This window comes from Heptranchias perlo, chromosome 26 (assembly GCF_035084215.1).
Source record: "Heptranchias perlo isolate sHepPer1 chromosome 26, sHepPer1.hap1, whole genome shotgun sequence".
NCBI classification, from domain to species: domain Eukaryota; kingdom Metazoa; phylum Chordata; class Chondrichthyes; order Hexanchiformes; family Hexanchidae; genus Heptranchias; species Heptranchias perlo.
In genome coordinates this window covers 37,012,182-37,034,816 of record NC_090350.1, presented here as the reverse complement: position 1 = coordinate 37,034,816, position 22,635 = coordinate 37,012,182, and the positions used below count along the sequence as shown (strand labels likewise).

At 43.5% G+C, this 22,635-nt stretch overlaps 1 protein-coding gene across 5 annotated transcripts in view; it reads right to left on the bottom strand.

Annotated features, from left to right (window-relative positions):
- Nucleotides 1–5,124: 5,124 nt before the first annotated feature.
- The window catches only part of l3mbtl1b (L3MBTL histone methyl-lysine binding protein 1b), a 62,134-nt gene continuing 44,623 nt past the window's right edge, over nt 5,125–22,635 (bottom strand). For 4 of the 5 annotated variants that reach the window (XM_068006802.1, XM_068006805.1, XM_068006804.1 and 1 more), the window contains 8 exons: nt 20,297–20,411; nt 19,094–19,193; nt 17,796–17,966; nt 14,960–15,127; nt 14,786–14,871; nt 10,996–11,162; nt 9,753–9,815; nt 5,125–6,240 (listed from right to left, as the gene is read on the bottom strand). In XM_068006802.1, coding sequence (XP_067862903.1) covers nt 6,097–6,240; nt 9,753–9,815; nt 10,996–11,162; nt 14,786–14,871; nt 14,960–15,127; nt 17,796–17,966; nt 19,094–19,193; nt 20,297–20,411 — 1,014 coding nt within the window. In that variant the 3' untranslated portion in view covers nt 5,125–6,096. The remainder of the gene's footprint in view (nt 6,241–9,752; nt 9,816–10,995; nt 11,163–14,785; nt 14,872–14,959; nt 15,128–17,795; nt 17,967–19,093; nt 19,194–20,296; nt 20,412–22,635) is intronic. The other variant, XM_068006806.1, reaches the window with a different exon arrangement.

The window sequence follows — 22,635 nt, the reverse complement described above, 5'->3', positions numbered from 1 at the left end:
TGTATTAAAAAAAACTGGCGTGACATTCAAAACTTTACATATAAATAGAAACTCGCTTAAGCTGTAGCAAGCTAGTCAGAGCGTAACAGTTAATTGCATTAGGCTACAAAGGACTGGAGTCAGCATGAAGACAGAGAAATTAGGCTGATTTAATAAAGATGGAGGGATAGACACACTGTTGTTACGAGCAAGCTGGAAAGTGGTTTGGTTTTCTCCAGAATTATATCGCTCTCAGCTAAACGGAGTTACTAACTACACTGGTTCCAAGGACACCATAATCTGACCACGTGCAGAATTTCCTAGGCAGCATTGATAGGATTCTATCACTACAACTGAAAGGATGCTTTTCATGGGGTTTTAATATAATTTAATCTTTGTTTCTCCAAATGATTTAGGAAAAGATGGAGAATAAATTTCCAAAGCCATTTCCAGGTAAAACTTTCCCAAAACCTAATATTTCAGAGTGGCCATCTGTGACTGAGATTGAGAGACCAATAATTGTTGCTTCCTTTTGTTTATATTCAAGTTCTGAAGCAATCACTGTTCACATAAAATGTATTTTTCTCAGGGAAACAAAATTTTAACCCCCCCAGGATGGGTGGGAGGTTAAATTCTTCAAAATGGGAAACCCGACCCTAACCCGCAGAGGAGCAGGAGTGCTTCCCCCCGCGATCGTCCGACCGCCCCGTGATCCGATACTTTCCCCCAGCCCCGCGATCTCTCCCTCCCTCCCTCCTCTCCAGTCCCCCAGCTGCAGCATTATACCCCAGACCTTCCCACCTGACAACCAGCCAGCCTCTCAATATGGCTGGCTGCTCGGCAGGAAACGGAGAAAATAAATTCAAATGAGTTCCTGCCGTTAAATTCGGAATGACCGTCGCGTTTCCTGTCTTTCCAGGCTGCCGACAGTCGCCCCCGCTACCTCCCCGTAAATATCGGTACCAAAAAGTGTCCGCACAGGTTAGAACAATATTTCAGTATTTTTTTTTCCAAATGATGTGAAAATCCTGAAAGGCGAATTTTAAAATTTTCTTGATGTGAAGCTGCAGTTTGTATTTTTTGCTTCAGAGAGAGAAAAAAGGAAAAAGGGACGATTTATCACTCAACTACAAAACATTGATGAATAAATCCAGCTATAGTGGACAAGGGGAAATAACCTCTGAGGAATAATGTTTCAAATTAAAAATCCCAGCATTGTGCTGCTAAACCCCATTGCCCCCCTCCGCAGAGCATTTCTTGGGGTCCCTCGACACCCCTGCCTGATCCATTAAATTACAACGGTATGGTAAAATATATGAAGAAGTAGGCCCAGAGTGTTTACACTCTGCATCAATAAAGGAAATCAGATCACTATATACACTTGAATGAAAATGATCCAGTGTTTTTTCGGCGTTATGGTGTGTTTTATCTGGGGGGGGGGGGGGGGGGGTGCTATTTGCCTGGGGACCCTGGGAACAGGCCCCTATAGGCCCCATGTGTTAATCCACCCCAGCCCCCCCTCATTGCTACGAAGTACCCAGTACTTACCTCAATCCTGTTACATCTTGCCTACCATCACGTTTTGTATCCTGCACTTTTAAATGGTAAGAAATAAAAACTGATTAAAAAGGTAACGGGACATATATTAATATAAAGTATATAAAGTGTTATATAGTAATATAAAGTAATATAAATAATATATATTTCCATGGAAAACTGGTCAGAATCACAGAATTTCATCCCTAAAACACCACTAAATATCTCAGAAAGCAATGCAATAACACAATTTGATTTATTCATTGAATCAGTGGCCCTTCTAATACATTATGGTATATCAGCAGGATACTGACGAGTGGCTTACCTCCTAACCTCTCCACCATCTACAAGGTGCAAGTCAGGATTGTGATGTGATACTCAGACTCACCTGAATGGTGCAGGTGCAATTATACTCAAGAGGCTCCATGCCATCCATGACAGAGTAGTTCACTTGAGTCCAGGGGCAGCCCCCTGCCCCTGGACTCAATATCTGTCCCCTCCACCACCAGCATTCTGTGGCTGCAATAAGATACACAGTGGTAACTCATCAAAGTTACTAGCACAGCGCCTCCCTCCCCTGCAACCTCTACCAGCAGGAGGACAAGAGCAGCAATATTGTGGAAACCCCATCTCCTCCCAAGTTGCCCCTCCGAGTCACAAACCACTTGGACATATATTATCGTTCCTTCATTGTCTCTGGGTCAATATCCTGGAATTTCCCCACTTAACACCATTGTGGGAGCTGCAGTGGTTCAAGCAGAAGAGCCTCCACCGCTATCTTAGGATACCTAGGGATGGGCGATAAATGTGGCCTTGCCAACGTCACCCATGTCCTGAAAACACATGAAATAAAAGCACACGTCTGTTGATATAAAACAGTATACCTACGGACATACCATGAGCAACACTACAAGTGATCTGCTGGTTGTGCATTAGATTTTCTACCCACTGAGCACAAAATCTAGGCCTGTACATTCTTTGAAAAGATCTTGACTGAAACAATATTTCTTAGATTTGCTTGCAAAACAAAGCCTTTCCTAATAAGGAAGGTCAATGGGTTTCTTAAAGCAAGCTGAAATATTATCTCCTATTTTTTTTAAAGTTACCTTTTCCTTGCTGCACCATGTATCAGTCTTCAAAGAATCTGTTGCTAATGGGTGTGAATGAGCAGTTCCACAGGCTTTGCCCCCTGATTATCCCAGAGTCTCACCCTGGAGGAAGTGACTGGACACTGCTCTACATCTTTCCCACAAAGGCCTATCCGAGATTAGGAACTATGTGTGTAAGGAATCATGGCCGTATCTATCCGTGTGTGACATGGTGCAGTGGAATGGCAAAAAGCTGCATCTCAACAGGATATTTTGGGTTGCGGTGTATTTAAATTATAAAGTCTTTTGGTGGTAATGCAGCTTGGTTTATTAAAACTCTGCAGCAGAGTAGCAGGATGTGGGTTTTGCCAATAGATTGGTATTTTTAATTTTTAACAAGTTTTTTAAAAATATACTAATATTCTTGTTACTATGGAAAAGAGGGAAGCAGTCTTGCCAGAAGAGAGGATGTCAAGTATGGAAACATATTTGAAACAAACAAATCTTGGTATCGATTGCCAATTATCATTAAAATATTTTTTTCTTAAAAGTGAAATTCAGAGAGACAAGAGAGATATAAGGCACAAAAAAAAACTATTGGCGGCCCCCGTGTTTGTTCATTAAAAATCTTAATCAGAATTTCTGTTTAAATCCCATTGGTGTTAAATTCAAAAAAACAAAGTCAAGGTTCTGAATCATCTCCACATTTAAATAGGAACAATATAAAAAGTAGGATAACAAGCCCTAGGGACAAGAATATAATCCTCGCTCCCCGGAAAGAAACAGGGGTAGATCTTGACCTTGCACGATAGTGTAAAACGGGTGACAGCGAATCGGCAGCCTGTTTTATATCTCTCCCCATTTTTATTTCCACTGACTTCAATAGCAATAAAAAATGGGGAGAGATGTAAAATGGGATGCCGACTCACAATCACCCGTTTTACACTATCGCACAAAGTCAAAATTACCCCATTTTGTGTTAGGAGCAGCGCAAAATTGTAAACCCGTTCTAAAAAGACCAGAATTTCACAAAATTTGGGTTTACAACTTTGCTAGGAATACCAGAGGAAATCTTCACCAATGTTACACATATACAATTCTAGTAAATCTTTAAAAGAATACAAATAAAACAGCCCTTTTTCATAGTATGGTACAGCACAGGGAGGCCATTTGGCCCATCGTACCTGTGCCGGCTCTTTGAACGAGTTATCCAATTAGTCCCATTCCCTTGCTTCTTCCTCATAGCCCTGTAATTTTTTTTCCCTTCAAGTATTTATCCAATTCCCTTTTGAAAGTTACTACTGAATCTGCTTCCACCACCCTTTCAGGCAGCGCATTCCAGCTCATTACAACTCGCTGCGTAAAAAAATGTTTCCTCATGTCACCTCTGGGTCTTTTGCCGATCACCTTAAATCTGTGTCCTCTGGTTACCAACCCTTCTGCCATTGGAAACAGTTTCTCCTTATTTACTCTGTCAAAACCCTTCATGATTTTGCAAACCTCTATCAAATCTCCTCTTAACCTTCTCTGTTCTAAACAGAACAACCCCAGCTTCTCCACATAACTGAAGTTCCTCATCCCTGGTACCATACTAGTCAATCTCTTCTGCACCCCTCGACATCTTTTCTAAAGTGTGGTGCCCAGAATTGAACACACTATTCCAGTTGAGGTCTAACCAGTGTTTTATAAAGGTTTAGCATAACTTCCTTGCTTTTGTACTTTATGTCTTTATTAATAAAGCCCAGAATATGCTTTTTAAAAAAAACACAGCCTTCTCAACTTGTCGTGCCATCTTCAAAGATTTGTGCATATATACCCCCAGGTCTCTCTGTTCCTGCACCCCCTTTAGAATTGTACCATTTAGTTTATATGTCCTCTCCTCATTCTTCATACCAAAATGCATCACTTCACACATCTCTGCGTTAAATTTCATCTGCCACGTGTCTGCCCATTTCACCAGTCTGTCTATGTCCTACTGAAGTCTGTTACTTTCCTCCTCATTGTTTACTACATTTCCGAGTTTCATGTCATCTGCGAGCTCTGAAATTGCACCCTCTATACCCAAGTCCAGGTCATTAATATATATCAAAAAGAGCAGTGGTCCTAATACTGACCCCTGGGGAACACCACTGTATATTTCCCTCCAGTCTGAAAAACAACCGTTCACCACTACTCTTTGCTTTCTGGCCCTTAGCCAATTTTGTATCCACTTTTCCATTGTCCCTTTAAACCCATGGGCTTTAATTTTGCTAACAAGTCTATTATGTGATACTTTATCAAATGCCTTTTGAAAGTCCATATACATATCAACCACATTACCCTCATCAACCCTCTCCGTTACTTCATCAAAGAACTCAATCAAGTTTTATCTGAATCTTCTGCTTATGACTTACCTGCAGTCTACCACAAAATTGGAAACTTCAAACCTTTGCTTCAGTTCCTGATTGCTTCCCATTTTCTGAACAAAATTGTCCCAGAAATATAGTGTGAAACTAGTCAATTACAAAGGTTTACAGTGTGCTTGTACTTTTCACGGTTTAATGTATTATATACATTTCAAATGTAATGTGTGCAAATGAAAAAAATTATTTGATGCTTCTGGCAGCCACAATTCTTACTGAAATCTTCACATTTAAAAATCCATTGAAAATTAAACATTAAGCAGCGTGTGATTAGTTAAATTATTGACTGTACGACTCAACAACGGGTCGACTATTCCATTCCAACATTTCTCTGTAACTCATTACATGAATGCGTGGTCAGACAAAATCATGGTACTCATTTATACCAGAAGTAAAAGGAATAAAGAGAACAGCACACTCTGTTCCTTCAGATTATTACAGCAAACAGCGATTTTGAGGTTCAGTTCATGTGTTCAATTTAATTGTATAGTGTATCACCTTGTATCAGAGAAATCAAGTCCTACCGAGATGGACTGATTTAACCCAACAGCACTGGGACAAGGACAACTTTGTATCCTTCTAATCTCTGTCACACTTTTGCTTCTTATTCTTTTTCATATGTACTGTTCCCAATAAAAGAAACACTTGAAACCAAAGCAATGTTGCAGTATCATTGGAATTAAGAAAAAAGGCACCAAGACAGAGACCAAATTTTCCAGGTAAGTTTGGGTGGAAGTCAATGGAAATGGACATCAAGTGACATCATGATCAAGGCTCCAAATATTACAAACTATTTTCAAAGTCAAAGTCAGTTTCCCCAAATGAGGTTTTAGTTTTTTAAAAAAAATTCTAAACACCTGGAACAATTATCACTTACAACAATACACCATAGGAAGGTGTTCCAACAAAAAACTCTTGTCGTCTTCGAAGGCTGAGGACTTCACCCCACTGGAGCTGTGCATCACAGATTTTAGTTCATTAATAAATGTTAAATGAGTCAGAAAGTCAGAGAGAAGAAAAATCATCTCACATTGGTTCTCGTTCCAGTTTACAAGTCCTTGTGCTTAAAAAAAGCCGTCCTTTACAGTCCTCTAGGAGACCTCCGATCCATTTTCTTCTGCATTTTTAAACATGAGGATGGAGTTGTAAATCTTCAGCGCAGGTCCCAGTTTGATGCTCATAATTTTGACAATGTCTGTCTGGGTCAGGAGCAAAAAGGCCTCTCCATCTATTTGCTGTGCAGGCAAAAATTAAAAAAAAAGGAAAAATGAATGGGTAATCAAAAGAGATTTTTTTTTTGCCAGTTTTCCCCCCCATTTCTCCTGCTGGGGTATGGTTTTACAGGCGCTGGGTATCCGCCAGCATTTCAAGTGTCCGTTCTTCACACTTAGATAGTGAATGTCAGCAAGTTTATTCAACTATGGGAGGTGTCACAGCTGAGTCTAATCTCTCCTCACCCAGTTTCCTTGCACAGACACACTTTTTCCAGCGAAAACAATCGGATAATATTTCTCCTCCCAGATCCAGAGGCAAATTACAGCAACCCAATGGCTAACTCAGCATTAGGCAGGAATCAAATCTGTAACCTTCTGGTCTGCATTATTACGTACTTTATCCACTAGGCCATCAGGAGAGCTGAGGATATAGTTTAATGTAAACTCGAGGTATGAAAAACCTATTAAGTAAACCACCAAAAATTCAAGGCACAGCTTTTATTTACAAAATGAATCACATTCCCTCTTCACAAAAGTACAGAATAAATTGAATCAGCAACATCTAATCCTGGGGCCCGATATTAGGAGGGAGGCGGGTTGGCAGCAGGGGGGGCTGGGGGTCGACAGGGCGCGTGGGTAACACGCCCTGTGAAATCAGTGGGTTTGGCACGCGATCGTAAGGAAATTGAAGCCATTTACCTTGGCTTCCGGGTTTCGCGCTGGAAAGCTGCGCAGCGGGCGGACTGCGCACCCGCATCATAGGCTGTCAGCTGGAGGAGCCCTATTTAAAGGGGCAGTCCTCCACTGACTGATGCTGCAGAAAATAGGCAAAATTACAGCATGGAGCAGCCCAGGGGGAAGGCTGCTCCCAGGTTTAACGATGCCTCACTCTTACTGGATGGGGTGAGGAGGAGGAGGGAGATCTTCCACCCAGCGGACGGGAGGAAGTGGCCTGCCTCTGCCACCATGAAGGCCTGGCTCGAGGTGGCAGAGGAGGTCACCAGCACCACCAACATATCACGCACCTGCATACAGTGCAGGAGGTGCTTCAATGACCTAACCAGGTCAGCCGAAGTGAGTACTCTTACTCATTCCCCTACACTCCGTCTGCCACATCACCACCCAGACCCCACATCTCCTTCTGCACTGCCAACACTACTCTATCACATCACTCCTCACACCCACTGAACTCTTATCATCATCTTACCTGCACTTCCTCACCTTCCCAGTACTCATCCCACCACTACCACTCAATCCAATCCTCATACAATCTCATGGATCTGTCTCATACTCACCCTCTGATGCATCTCTTTCACGGTCAGCCTCACCCCACCTGCCACTACCTGTGCTGCAGCCACAGGGCATGCATCATGTATGTGTAGTAGGAAGCGTAAGGCAAACGTGTCATGAGCATGATGGGGATGCACAAGGGTGTTTGAGGGTTTGTCATGGTTTTTACTTATATTTGATTTCTGATCAACTCACATTACATATTACATTGTCACCACTACTGCCACGTATTTGCCATTCTTGAATGGTTTGTGCAATAATAACCTTTCATGAGGTTCTCCATGAACACCCTTGATGCCACCCATTGGGTCACCCTACAGTGGGTGTCTGTGTAGTTGCACGACTACTTTGTGCAGGTGCCTGTTTCGCAGCACTGTGTTGTGTAGCTCCACGTGGCGGAGGTGGACGGCTGGTGATGTTGCTCGTCCTCCAATGGAGTGATGAATGCAGCAATGGACCCCCCCCCCCCAACAATCCTGACGGTGTGAGTGTGAGGGGGTCCACAAAGTAGGTAAATGTGTTTGGACAGCAGAGTTTAGGGTATGATTTAATAATTTGGAGTGTGGAGACAATGGTGTGGCAGGCAAAACTTTGTCTGAGGTGACAGAGTGCCCTGCTGCAATGAATGAGGGTTTACCCCGCACCTGTTAAATGGACCTTTGCAGCTGCCACTGGCTGCAACACGTCTGTTTAAACAGGGAGTGTTTCCCCCAGCATGGGAAACATGCTCTGGGTAGTCCAAAATCCAAATCCTCCTTAAATCTCCGACTAATGAGGTCTGTAAACGACCTCAAGTACCCAGATAATGATCTTAAGTGGGATCCCGCCGGCTTTGATTGCCGCTGGGAGTCCCGCATGCGGGGGATGCGCGCGCACCGATTCGCGTCATTGGGGAACCCGGAAGTGGGCGGGTTGGAGCCGGGCTCTGGACCCGCTCCGGGAAGCCCCCCACCCCGCCACGAACGCACCCGCTCGGCCATCGAAAATTGACCCTCTGGTTTCAGAATTGCACAAGAACAACTGGTATATCAAAACACTACAGCCTTTATATCTATTGATTAGTAACAAGTGTAAGAGATTTTAGCAACGCAGTTCCCCAAAAGGTTGGTAATCATGATTAGGGTTGAACATTTCAGGCTGCATATACAATTCAGATGTTAAAAAACAAATCCATGCTTTTAATAATCTTAGGTTCGGTTCTGGAGTATTGAAACGATTGAGAAAACACCAAATAAAAAATTCAGTTTTCGATCCGAAGAAGCCAATGTTTTGATTTAGGAATTCCAGCCCAAACAGCTTCTCATTTTAGCCCAAATACTTGGCCTTAAAAAGCTCTCAGTCTGTAGCCAAGCGATTAAAAAAAGATCTAATACCCAGGTCCAGAATCTGTTTTAGATTGGACCAAGATAGATATCTGCCCAGATCGGACATCTGACTGCCAGTGTAAACTTGCCATATTCTGCACTATTAAATCAGTTGCAGCACAACCTCAAAGGCCCTGGGCTAGGTTTCATGATGGGACGAACTTGGGAGTGGTGAAGTGGAAACAGTTGGTGGATTCACTGACATAATACACCAAAATAAAACAAATGTGTGCGTTTGTACATGCACACAGTATTAATCATATGCAAGCAGTGTTGCTACGTGTCCATCTGCAGAAGAAGAAAAAAAACAGAAACAAGAGAAGTCGTAACATCAGCCATGGAGCTGTGCCAATGAGAACCAGAAATGTAAAATAGGGCGGCTTCACTGAATCCATCCACACTACTCAATCCACCCACACCACTTCATTAGTACGTACTAATCGATTTTCACTGCCCTCGCCTGGCGTTAACAGGGCGCTAACTCTCTCAAAATGGGGTCAGTAGTCTCACTGCCCAGTTAACACCAGCGATGCGGCTGGCATCATTTTGAAAGGGTGTCCAAAGCGCCTGTCTGTTTCAGGCGATGGGCTCCTTTCAATATGGAAATCGGGTTACTATGGCATAAATAGGATCCCGATTGCCATTGGTGGTCGGAGCCTGCGCATCATTTAAACGAGGCAAGACAAACATTTGAAGCAGAGGAATATAAAGGGCTGTGGGCAGCGGGATTAGTTTTTGAAGTGCTCCAGCAAGGAGCCGGCATGGATCTGATGGGCTGAATAACCTCCTTCTGCGCTGCAAACCTCTTTGGTTCTATAGGATGTTACAAGGAATTTCCATTTCAATGCACTAATCACCAACTATTCACTTAACACTTACCTCTTCCCTGAAAACAGTGGCTTGTTCTTTACATCCTGGTAAACTTTGCACAAAATTGGCCACCTGTAGAATTGAAACACACCTTCAGAACTCTGACTCTGCACTTTAGAAAATTGCAACAACATCTTTTACCTTAAGCTTTAAAAACTGTGTAGTTCAAACTATGACTTGCTTAAAATATTTGTTCTAAATTTTCTTGCCAAGTTTTTCCTCTTCTTTCCTGCATGTACCGGGTTTTACTGGAGTACAACTCCATGGCACACCTTGCCCAAGTGGGCATTATTAGTGTGTAAGCCTGGACAGTGAGTGGCATTGGGCTATTCAACCATGTGGGGTCATCACAGCTGAGACTGATATCCACACCCATGCATTTCCAACAGTGGTTGCTGGATATTGATTAGAAGTGGGAATCCTAGCCGACATTCTTCTCCCCAACTCAGAAACAGGCCAACTGCAGCAACTCTCTCACCATCTCGGCTAAGATCAACTAATTCACCACAGACCAGGGTCAAACCTGGGTTCTTCTTGGTCCATAGGGCTGGATGAACTCACTGAGCTATCAGGAGGACCTGGGGGGAGGGGGGGGGGGCGGGACCGGGGAAACTAATATTTAAAAGAAAAAAGGTTTCATCCTTAACCATGGCTAGTCAACAACCAACCTACAGTACTAATCTCTCACCTTATTCTTGAATTAACTCTTCGAGTTAGTTGGCCCAACTTCGAGAACCTATTGATTCACGCCATAACTTGGATGCTTTATGTGCCATTCAATACAAGTCTCACGGTTTAATTTATGTGCCAACTATTAATCTGCAGAAGGATTCTTAACACTTTAGAACACAGATCAGTTGTGACTTTAAAGGAGTAATTTCCCTGACTTGGCCCTGCCAGCAGGGAGCCTCGCCCGTCACAAGTGCCTCTTGGAAATTTGTTGGAAAATTATGCGCTGCATGTGCCAAAATCTCAGATTCTCGCTTCCGGTGGGTGAGGTTACAAAGTCGGAAAATTACCCTATAAGCACAGAACAAGTGGAGAATATTTCTAACAAGTGGAAGACAGACGTTCTTAAGTTCTTAAAACGACACACAAAACCACAAGAGACTACTGCCTGAATAGGGCTCTGCGAGGGGGTTAAGCAGAACTTGAATTTTAAGCGTTCCTGGTTTTTAATCAAGAAAGGTGAGAACGAGCAGGCAGTATGCTGCTGCCAATGGGGTGGGGGGACACTGGTTTCTCAGTTTACCTCTTCTATGGACCACTTTGCCACTTTCTTTGCAGTGTGGCCTGCCACCTCAGGCAGTAGCTTGCTGTGCTGTTCCCAGCAGAGGTAAAGATGTTGCTTGGAATGTGGAGAGACAGAAGACATAAACACCGACTGGTGAAGAGCTTGCTGCAGGTTGTAGTCACTCTCTACAGAAGGGTAAAAGGTTTAAATAGTTTGAGAGAAGTAACAGAATCCAGCGGGACACCCAATTGCTGCAACATCAATTTTAAAAAAATGAATACATTTCAGATTAGTTTGGACAGGACGCAGAATTACAAACCCACAGAACTCCCAGTCTGTGTTTACAGTATTCATCATTTACAAGGAAGTGCCTCCCCGTTTATTGGTTACTAGCTGTCTTTCCAAAAAAAGGAATTTACTCCATCACGGTAGTTAACTAGGAATACTGGAGAATGAAAGTTGTGAATAAAAGAATGCATCACCAACCGAGTCATGGGGCCTGATAATTACCAGGGCGGCGGGTTCGGGGCGGGGGGGTCCGGTTAAATCAGTCTGCCCCGAACGCAATCGCAGGCTGGTTGGATCCACTTACCTGTTGTTCCGGGTTCCCCGCTGCTAAGCTGCGTGTCGGGCGGACTGCGCATGCGCAGTAAGGTCTGTCAGCTGGAGGAGCTCTATTTAAAGGGGCAGTCCTCCACTGACTGATGCTGCAAGAAATAGGAAAAATTACAGCATGGAGCAGCCCAGGGGAAAGACTGCTCCCAGGTTAATGATGCCTCACTCCAGCTCTTACTGGATGGGGTGAGGAAGAGGGGGAGGACAGAGATCTTCCCCCCAGCGGGCGGGAGGAAGCGGCCTGCCTCTTCCACCAAGAAGGCCTGGCTCGAGGTGGCAGAGGAGGTCACCAGCACCACCAACATATCGTTCACCTGCATCCAGTGCAGGAGGCGCTGCAATAACCTAAGTAGGTCAGCCAAAGTGAGTACAGTTACTCATTCCCCTACACTCCATCTGCCACATCACCGCCCCCACATCCCCTTCTGCACTGCCAACACTACTCTGTCACATCACCCCTCGTACCCACTCAAACCTCATCCTCATCTTACCTGCACTTACTCACCTCGCCAGTACTCATCCCGCCACTACCATTCAACCCAATCCTCATACAATCTCATGGCTCTATCTCATACTCACCCTCTCGTGCATCTCTTTCACGGTCAGCATCATTCAACCTGCCACTACCTGTGCTGCAGCCACAGGGCATGCATCACTTATGTGTAGTAGGCAGCGTAAGACAAACGTGTCGTGAACATGAAGGGGATGCACAAGGGTTTGTCATGGTTTTTACTTATATTTAATTTCTGAGCAACTCACATCACATAATATATTGGCACCACTACTGTCACGTCTTTGCGAATCTTGTCTGGTTTGTGCAATAATGCCATTTCCTGAGGATCACTATGAAGACCCACAACTGATGCCACCCATTGTGTCACCGCAGAGTGGGTGTAGGTGTATTTGCAGGGCTCTTTTGTGCAGACGAATGAGAGACATCGGCGATGTCCCCGGTGGCACCCTGGAGGGATGCGGAGGAGAAGTTGTTGAGGGCAGTGGTGACTTTGACAGCGACAGGTAAGAAGATGGTGCTCGGGCCAGCCGGGAGCAGCTCGGCATGAAGGAGGCTGCAGATGTCCACGACTACATGTCGAGTGACTGTGAGCCTCCGTGTGCACTGCTGCTCAGAGAGGTCCAGGAAGCTGAGCCTCGGTCTGTGGACCCTGTGGCGAGGTTAGTGCCCCCTGCGACGCATCTCTCTCTGCGGTTGCCCTCCCTCCTGCTGTGCAGGTGGATGTGTCACACCACTGTGTTGTGGAGCTCCACGTGTCAGAGGTGGATGGCGTGGCCGGTGAGGCCGGTGATGCTGTTCGCCCTCCGAGGAGGTCATGACTGCAGCTACGGCAGTCCCCATCCGGAAGATGTACATCTGAGGGGGTCCGCAAGGTAGGTACATGTGACTGGACACCGGGGTAAGTGTGCAAGTTGGTGAATTTTGTTGTTAGGAGGAGGATGGTGGAGGCCAAACTTTGTCCAAAGTGACAGAGTGGCCTCCTGCAATGAGTGAGGGTCTCCCCCCTCCCCCCCAACCTGTCAAATGGACCTTTGCAGCTGCCACAGGCTGATGGCTGCAACACGTCCATTTGAACTGGGAGCGCTTCCCCCAGTACAGGAAACAGTCCCAGTTGTTTGCAAAATCCCAACCCTCCTAAAATATCACGTTAATCAGGTCTCTAAATGACCTGAAATACCAAAATAAATACCTTAAGTGGCACCCCGCCGGCTTTAATTGCCGGCGGGAGTCCCACATGCGGGGGCTGCGCGCACATGTCAGCGCGTCAGTGGGGAACCTGGAAATGGGGCGGGTTGGAACCGGGCTCCCGAACCGCCCCAAGAATCCCCAATTTTCGTAGCCCCCCCCGGCCGGGAACGCACCCGATCGCGGGTGCTAAAATCGAGCCCATGGTCTCACACTCTATATAGACACTTGTAAAGAGGGAGTCTTTTTTCACAATCATTTAAAAATAAAACTTTTGAAAGAAGTGATATTAACAACAAGCCTCCCACCTTCCACCCTCCATTAACTTGAACTCATTCAAAACTCTGCTACCCGTATCCTAACTCGCACCAAGTCCTGTTCACTCATCATCTCTGTGCTCGCTGACCTGCATTGACTCCCGGTCCGGCATTGCCTCGATTTTAAAATTCTCATCCTTGTTTTCAGATCCCTCCGTGGCCTCGCCCCTCCCTATCTCTGTAACCTCCTCCAGCCCTACAACCCTCCGAGATCTCTGCGCTCCTCCAATTCTGGTCTCTTGCGCATCCCCGATTTTAATTGCTCCACCATTGGCGGCCGTGCCTTCAGCTGCCTAGGCCTTAATCTCTGGAATTCCCTCCCTAGACCTCTCTGCCTCTCTCTCCTCCTTTACGACGTTCCTTAAAAGTTACCTCTTTGACCAAGCTTTTGGTCACCTGTCCTAATTTCTCCTTATGTGGCTCAGTATTAAAATTTTGTTTGATAATCGCTCCTGTGATCGTCTTGGGGCATTTTACTACATTAAAGGCGCTATATAAATGCAAGTAGTTGTTGTTGTTGTTATTACTGTCCATTTCTTAATTTTTTCGACGATGCCGGGTAAAACTGCATGCTTGAGTTATGGATCCTGCCTTTCAGTTTGTGGCAACTAAAATGATACAATCATAGAATCTTACAGCACAGAAGGAGGCCATTCATCCCTGCGTTCCTTTCAGGTAATGCGAGGGTCGGTAACCAGAGGACGCAGATTTAAGATAATTGGAAAAAGAACCAGGTGGGAGATGAGGGGATTGGAATTCACTGCCTGAGGGGGCGGTGGAAGCAGATTCAATAGTAACTTTCAAAAGGGAATTGGATATATACCTGAAAAGGAAAAATTTGCAGGGCTACGGGGAAAGAGCAGGGAAGTGGGACTAATTGGGTGATTCTTACAAAGAGCCAGCACAGGCAAGATGGACCGAATAGCCTCCTGACATGCTGTATGAGAGTGGGTTACACATTTACAGATATCACAAGTTCAATTATTTTCCAGTATCCCACTGCTCTCAAGTCAGTAAATTTTACTTATATTGTATATTCACAAAGTGCATGTGAAAGCCATACATGTACAAGTGAAATATGTGCACAGACAACACTATATTTACAATGGAAGCCTGAGAGCCAATCATTTGCAATAATGTCAGTTAATTTGGATAGTGTTATCTGATTAATATTAACCTGGTGTTTCTTTTAGTCTGCCTAGTGTTTCTTCCTCTTCTTGCTTCACAAACTGTAGTTTCAAATACTTTGGTGGGCGTCCAGCTCTAAATACAACAGACAGATCATTAGGCCACAGGGAGGAACAGGAGCCAAAAATAAAAATCAAGAGGGTAGAGCATCTTGATGATTTACTTTCTCTGTTTTATCTTGCCATCAACTGATACTTGGGGCTTTCTGGCTGGCAACTGTTCACAACATTCTTCTCCAACTTCTTTCGCCTGCCCATTTTCCACGATGGGATGTCCTGCCAGGCAGTGTGTATTGATTCGGCTCTGAGCACCATTCTGTGAAAGAGTTTTTCTGGTTGGGGAAGGGGGGGCGGGGGGGAAGATAGAATTTTTAAAAAAGTATGTAAGCTTTTAAGATCTTGAGAATCTCTATTAAGTACACATCAACTTCATGGAAGAAAGGTTGGATTTCCAGAAGGGGAAAGGCCTCATCATCAAATAACTTAATCCAGGTAATACTTGTGCAATAAATGCACGAACATGTCAAATTAAATCTGTGAAGCAAAAATACTTGCTGCTCTGAGATAGTTTCTATTTAAACAAATACAAACTCCACTAAGTACCAATAGATGGCCTTTATCATCCCAGCTGGGTCTCACTCAGATAAATGTTACATAATTAGTAACGGTTGATGCTTGACTGGCAAATTTCCCTCATGACAATGCATTGATAAAATATAAGGATAGACAACTGCATTCCAAATGGAAATGCCATAGGTATATAAAAATCAGTAGATTAAACCCCCACATTCACAATTTGCGTTGTGCATTTTCCATTGACAAATTTATGTAACATTTTTTAATTTCCAAGATTAATTATGCAGTGTGCTACTGAATATCCTCATTACCAATTACACATTATTCTCAAATTATTCACAGACGCTATCTATATCTCACTGAGATTGGCACTGTATTGATTTGTAAAACATAGTTGTCTGATGGGTGCAGTGCCAGCTAGAAATGGGAGTGACAGCCCATGCTGCTCAGAAAAATGTCCGCAAGGAAAGTTGCAGGTTTCAAATTTTATACATTTTCAGTTTAAGACGTAACACCATCAAATATCTTGCAATCCTAAAAGCCTTTTACAACTATATTCTCAAATGAAACAAGAGGAATTAAATCACAGTACCAAGAAACTAATACAGTCTGTACATATAATTTATATAGCAATGTAAAACACTAGGGTCAGTACTATCAGTTGTTTCTATTTTAGTCAGGAATCTTAGCATTTCTTTCCATCGGGGCAGAAATGTAAATGTAATCAAAAATTAGACGAAAAATGAATGGTTTTACTCCATGGGTCAGATAGTCTCAACAAATACGTGAATCACCAATATCATTTATTGTGAGTGAAACTGTAAATATCTATCTTTTAGACTGCTACAAAGCAAACATTTTTTTTTAAACCAGCTCTGTACTTATTCTGTAGTCACATTCCACTACTGGAACTCAGTCAAATGTTTTTAGCAAAGCTCTCGTTATGTCTAAGTTAAGTTGTTAAAAGTTTTTAGGGTAAGTTGCAAAAAGAAAAATTACTCTACTTTCCATAAGTAATAAATATAAAAAAGATGTAAAAATATTTTGATATATGGGCACATAGATATCCTTGTATACCAGGATCACGTGGAGCATATACACCGGCATGGACCTGTTGGGCCGAATGGCCTGTTTTTGTGCTGTACATTCTTTGTAATTCTTTGTATTTCTTTGTATAATACCATTTTTATTTCTTTTTAAAAAAACAGGCTGCTGGTCTGTCATGCAATGAAAGCAGGAAATAACAGTTAACTGCACAGAAAGACCTAGAAAAATGTTACTGATATACCAAGAGGCAAGACACAGATTTCCTATAGTGCATGCTCTTCCAACCCTGATTCTTCAAGTGATGGTTAACACAGCTCCAAAACGTTGTTACATTAAATAATCCCTGCAGTAAAAACACTTCCCAACCAAGCAGGAAACCTCAATAGCAGACAGAGATAAAGTCAACAAGTCCAGCAAAGGGCAATTGGGATTTTAACTCCCCGACCTGGCAGAAACCAGGCCCGGGGGGCAGTTAAAATGGAGCAGGGGAATTGCGCACTCCTTTCCCGTCCCGATTTGGCCAACTCCAATTTTAAACTGCAGACATTAAGGACACCATCCCAAACCGGCGAGGTCCTCTTTAAATATGCAGGTTGTGCTCCTACGGATGTCACTGTGGCCCAATTTGCCATTTTAACCCCAGGCCCGAGCGGGGAACCTCCGGGAACAAGAGTCAGGGCCAGAAGAAGCCCAGTAAGGCAAGTTTAAAATCTATATTTTAAAAAAAAACTTTCCTTGTAGAGCAGAAGTACCCCTCTGGACCCCACATGGAAACATTGCCCCCCCCCACCCCACCCCGACCCCACATGGAAACATTGCCCCCCCCCCCCCACCCCACCCCACACCCCCCCCACCCCACACCCCTCCCACCCCACACCCCTTGACAGGGATTCTCCTCCACAAGCCCTTCAATGGACCTAACTTATATATTGAGTATATATTTTTGTGTACAACTGAGTTATTTTACTTTGTCCAAAAAATTCAGATGGAGATCAAATCCTTGAATGTTTTCCTCTATCCAGAAAACTTTGTTTCTACGGTCTTTCCTTGGCGGACTAGCCCCTGCAATTAATGGGCCTCAGTATCTGTGCCCTGCCCTCCTCAGATCCAAGGAGCTGAAAGGGTCAGGGAGAAAGGTCATTGAGGCCAAGAAAGGTAAGTGCAACTTGTTTTTCAGGACCAAGATACACTATCAGAGCTGGAGGCCTTTTGGCTGCTGTCTGTGCACAGGAGGCCCCAAAGCTGGCGGCCATTACCGGTGCTGCAGATTCTTTTGCTGTGAAAAACCTCAGATTGCAAGATCGCTGTGAAAAACCTCAGATTACAGAAAGCAACTTTTGCCAAGAGCTTTGAGATTACTGGATTATTACTACTCACTTAAGCACGGAGGCCTCTTCTGGCGACTCTGGTGCCGTTGAGATAGCCTGTGCTCCGATTTTCTTTAGCTTCTGAGCACCCGAGACAGGGGACTGCCTCTCTCCACTTAAGCGATCTGGTAGAACTATCTCTTTATTGAGATTAATCTCAGAATATGGACAACTAACTAACCTAAAATAGAAAAACAAACCATGAGATAGAATATACATCATTATTGGATTGTTTATAAACTCGGATCACAAAATATTATCAGTGTGTGGTCACTATACAAAGTGAGCCATATTGCTAACCGCTAGCATTTCGCGAACTCTTATATTTCCAGTCCCTATTATCTGTGGTGCAAGATTCCTACCCTGTTATGGAGGGGGGAGGGGCAGGGACATCCCAATAATGAAGCACTGCCAACATATCGATCTCTTAATATATTAAAAATCTCACACCTGCGTACATTTCCTGTCAACTTTTTCCATTAAAAATTCCCATTCCACATTTATAATGGAAACTGCCTATGTAAACTTGTCATGTTGTAATTCCACCTTCCCACCAGTTGAAGCGTTGTTTCACCTCAGTCATCTCTCCCATCTAGTCAGTCTGTACTGCAGAGAAACTCCTGTGTTCCAACCAATTCTACTTCTCTGCTTTCCAAACCAGTCAATTTTGCTATTTAACTATAAATAATATTTGTATGTGATAACTGGATTTTATAAAGGCAGAAGATACAAATTTAAAATGGAAACTGAAATACATCATCAGGCCCCGATCAAATTATCCCAGGCCCCCTAACCCCACTTCACCTGAAGACTACACTTGGCCCTAACTCCCCATGTACAATACCACAGGAGATCGACTAGTAGTTTCATAATTTTTTTGCCTCAAATTTGTGTTGCTGATAACATTGCTCCCCTCCCCTAGAGTAAATGGTTGACTTGACACATTCATAAAAAGGATGCAGTTTTTGTTTTAAAAGGAACCTAAGCTAATTAGTAATTTCAGCTCACTATTGAATGCCCTCTATTAAAATACCATTAGTATACATTCCTCCTTTTATTAAAGTTAGTGAAGGAGATCACAAATATAAAGTATACTTCCCACTTCAAATTCCCACCAACCTTTTTTTTACTAACACTATAAGCACTCGTAAATAAACAATGATAAAAGCTCTTGATCAATTGTAATTTTTTTTTTACAACGGTTGATATCACATAGGATGAAATATGAACAATTCCAAAGAAGTTTTAATCATAGAAAAAAGTATTTTTTTAAAAAATGGCTGGCAGTCCTAATAATATCTCACATACGTGTAGTGTGCAGCATATCTTGCTCCTTTGATGTGCCCTATTCCTTTACAACCAGGTGTTGGGCATCCTTGTCCTGGACTTACTGCCAAGTCAGCAGGGCCTAATTTAGTGGGGGGGGGGGTGGTGGGGGAGGGAGGAAAGAAATACACAATTATTTAGCTTCTAGATGTTAGGTTTACAACCCTGGCCTTTTTTCTAAAACAAAGTCAGAACATACTGGAAATACATCACAGGTTTGTCAGCATCTATAAAGAAGACGACAGGTTAACAACTGAGATGGAAACTGTTCGTCTTTTGTTAGATCTGAAAGCTCAAGATAATAAAACCCCTTCATATGGTTGGAACAAAAAAAGAAACATATATTCCAATTACAGAGAAGTTAATGGATGGCAGAAGATCTGTAATGAAAACAGAAAATACATGCAACTGTTCCGCCATCCCTAAAAGAGAGAAAAACAGGCTAAACACCCTGAGTACAGACCAGCGTCCTGCCAGAACTGAGTTCTGGAGGGTCCACACCCAAAACGTCAACCCACTTCCTCACCCACTGGATGCTAACAGACCCAGCCCTATCCCCTACTGTAAGGAAAATGGGGCATATAGTTATTAAAGTTAGTATTCAGACCAGAGGGCTGTACAGCATCCAAAAGAAAGAAGAGATACTTTTCCTGAAGTTTGTGATTGGAACATTGTCGGATGCCAAAGACGGGGAGGTGTCGTCTTTCTGATGCAATGTTAAACCGAGGCTCTTTCTGCCTATTCAGGTGGATTTAAAAGATCCCATGACAGGGACTTCTCCTGGTCTCTTGGCCAACATTCATCCCTCAGCCAGCACCACCAAAACAGATTAAGTGGTCATTCATCTCAATGCTGTGTGTGGGATCTTGCTGTGTGCAAATCGTCTGCCACGAATGCCTGAAGAAAATGCAGACTACACTTCAAAAAAAGTAATTCCTTGGCTGTGAAGCGTGAGGATGTGAAATGTGCTATAAAAATGCAAGTCTTTCTTTCTAGTGGCTGTTAAGATTGTTGGCATCAAAAGAGGAAAAACTCTGGAAAGCACAGCTCATGCTCCACTTTTTAAAAAAAATCATGGCAACATAATTATCGGCTCTGGTTTCACTCTGGAGTGGATGGATAGGTTCAAACAAAAGGCCTTAATGATAAATAAAGAGAACATACAGATATATTTTTCCAACTTACTAAGAGGTATCTGTAGTGGATGTCCAGTTTTAGCACACCAGCCAGCAGGGTGGATATCTGGACTATCTGCATCTATCCAATAGTCATAGTCATGACTCCAGCCATCAAAATGGATCTGAAACACCATAATGATATTATGCATTCAATATTCTAAATACAGTCATACGTATAGTGGAGGGCAACATTCATGTCATGCAAGTACTGGGTAATGACATCTTCAACATAAAAAGACCCAACTACCTCCTCTTGACATTCAATGACACCACTATCCCCAAGTTCCCCACCACCATCTGGGAGTCACCACTGACCACAGCTAGCTAGCCAAATCAACACCACAGCTACAAGAGCAGGGCAGGGGCTGGATACTCTGAATGAATGGCTCAGCTCTTGACTCCTCAATGTCTCCCATCATCACAAGGCTCAAGTCAGAAATGTGATGGAATGCTGGATGGGTGCAGCTGCAATAACACTTGAGAAACTCATCACCATCCATGAGAAAGCAGTCTACTTCATCGGCACCCACGCTATTGGACTAAATATCCATCCTCTCCACCACCAGTGCACTGTGGCTGCAGTTTGTACCACAAGATGCACTGCAGCAACACACCAAACTTATTTCCATAGCATTCCCCAGCCCATGACCTCCCCCACCAAGAACAAGAGCAGTACGGTCATGAGACCACCATCACCTCCAAGTTTCCCTCCAAATCACTTACAACCTTGACTTGGACATATACCATCATTCCTTGTTGCTCAGTCATAATCCTGGAATTCCCTACCTAACACCATTGTGGGAACTCCATCAGCACTAGGATTGCAGCAGTTGCCCTTAGGACCACCTCAACCTCTTCAGTGCATTTTGGCAGAAAGAACAAAGAGAGGCAATATAAACTAAAGGGTACAATTCCAAAAGGGGTTCAGGGACAGAGAGATCTGGGGGGATATGTGCACAAATCATTGAAGGTGGCAGGGCAGGTTGAGCAAGCGATTAAAAAAAGCATACAGGATCCTGGGCTTTATAGATAAGGGCATAGAGTACAAAAGCAAGGAAGTCATGATGAACCTTTATAAAACACTGGTTTGGCCACAACTGGAGTATTGTGTCCAGTTCTCTGCACCGCACTTTAGGAAAGATGCGAAGGCCTTAGAGAGGGTGTGGAAGAGGTTTACTAGAATGATTCCAGGGATGAGGGACTTCAGTTACGTGGATAGACTGGAGAAGCTGGGGTTGATCTCCTTAGAGCAGAGAAGGTTGAGAGGAGATTTGATAGAGGTATTCAAAATCATGAAGGGTCTAGACAGAGTAGATGGAGAGAAACTGTTCCCATTGGCGGAAGGGTCAAGAACCAGGAGGACATAGATTTAAGGTGATTGGCAAAAGAACCAAAGGCGACGTGAGGGAAAACGTTTTTACGCAGCGAGTGGTTAGGATCTGGAATGCACTGCCTGAGGGGGTGGTGGAGGCAGATTCAATTGTGGCTTTCAAAAGGGAATTGGATAAGTACTTAAAGGAAGAAAATTTGCAGGGCTATGGGGAAAGGGCAGGGGAGTGGGACTAGCTGGATTGCTCTTGCAGACAGCCGGCATGGACTCGATGGGCCGAATGGCCTCCTTCCATGCTGTAACCATTCTATGATTCTATCTAGGGATAGGCAATAAAGGCAGCCTTAAAAAAAATAGTTCCATATTCACTATACTTGTAACATGACACCAAAACTTTGGCCTCAAAGATGAAAAATTCCCCCCCCCCCAATTTGCATTCATTATTCCTAATTTTCAAATAGTTTCAATCATTTCCTAAAGCTGATTGGCCTAAAGATATTGCATTAGCTACATGGTTTGGGTACAGGGGGAGGGGGCAGTGGATTCTGAAACAAAACAAATGTTGATTTCCTAGACTTAATTTCCTTGTAGCACAGAGGTTATGAAAAATGTGTTGAATAATGCATCTCTCTGTATACACGATAAAGCATGAATGAAGGGATTCTGAGTTTTGTGTTTGTTATCTATAATTACCAAATTGGACTTTGCTTTAAGTTCACTGCCAGGAATCAGTAATCTTTATTAAAAAATTGCCCCACTATTTGTTGTTAAACTATTGCACTGATTTCTGCTTCCAGATGTTGCATGACAGTGTCCAAGGGTAAATCAGAGATCAGTGCTGTAGGAAACCTGTCCAACTACTGCAGTGCACTCACTGCAACTAAAGCTTGCATTTATATAGCGCCTTTAACATATTAAAATGTCCCAAGGCGCTTCTCAGGAGCGTTATCAAACAAAATTTGACACCAAACAACATAAGGAGATATTAGGACAGGCTTGGTCAAAGTAATAGGTTT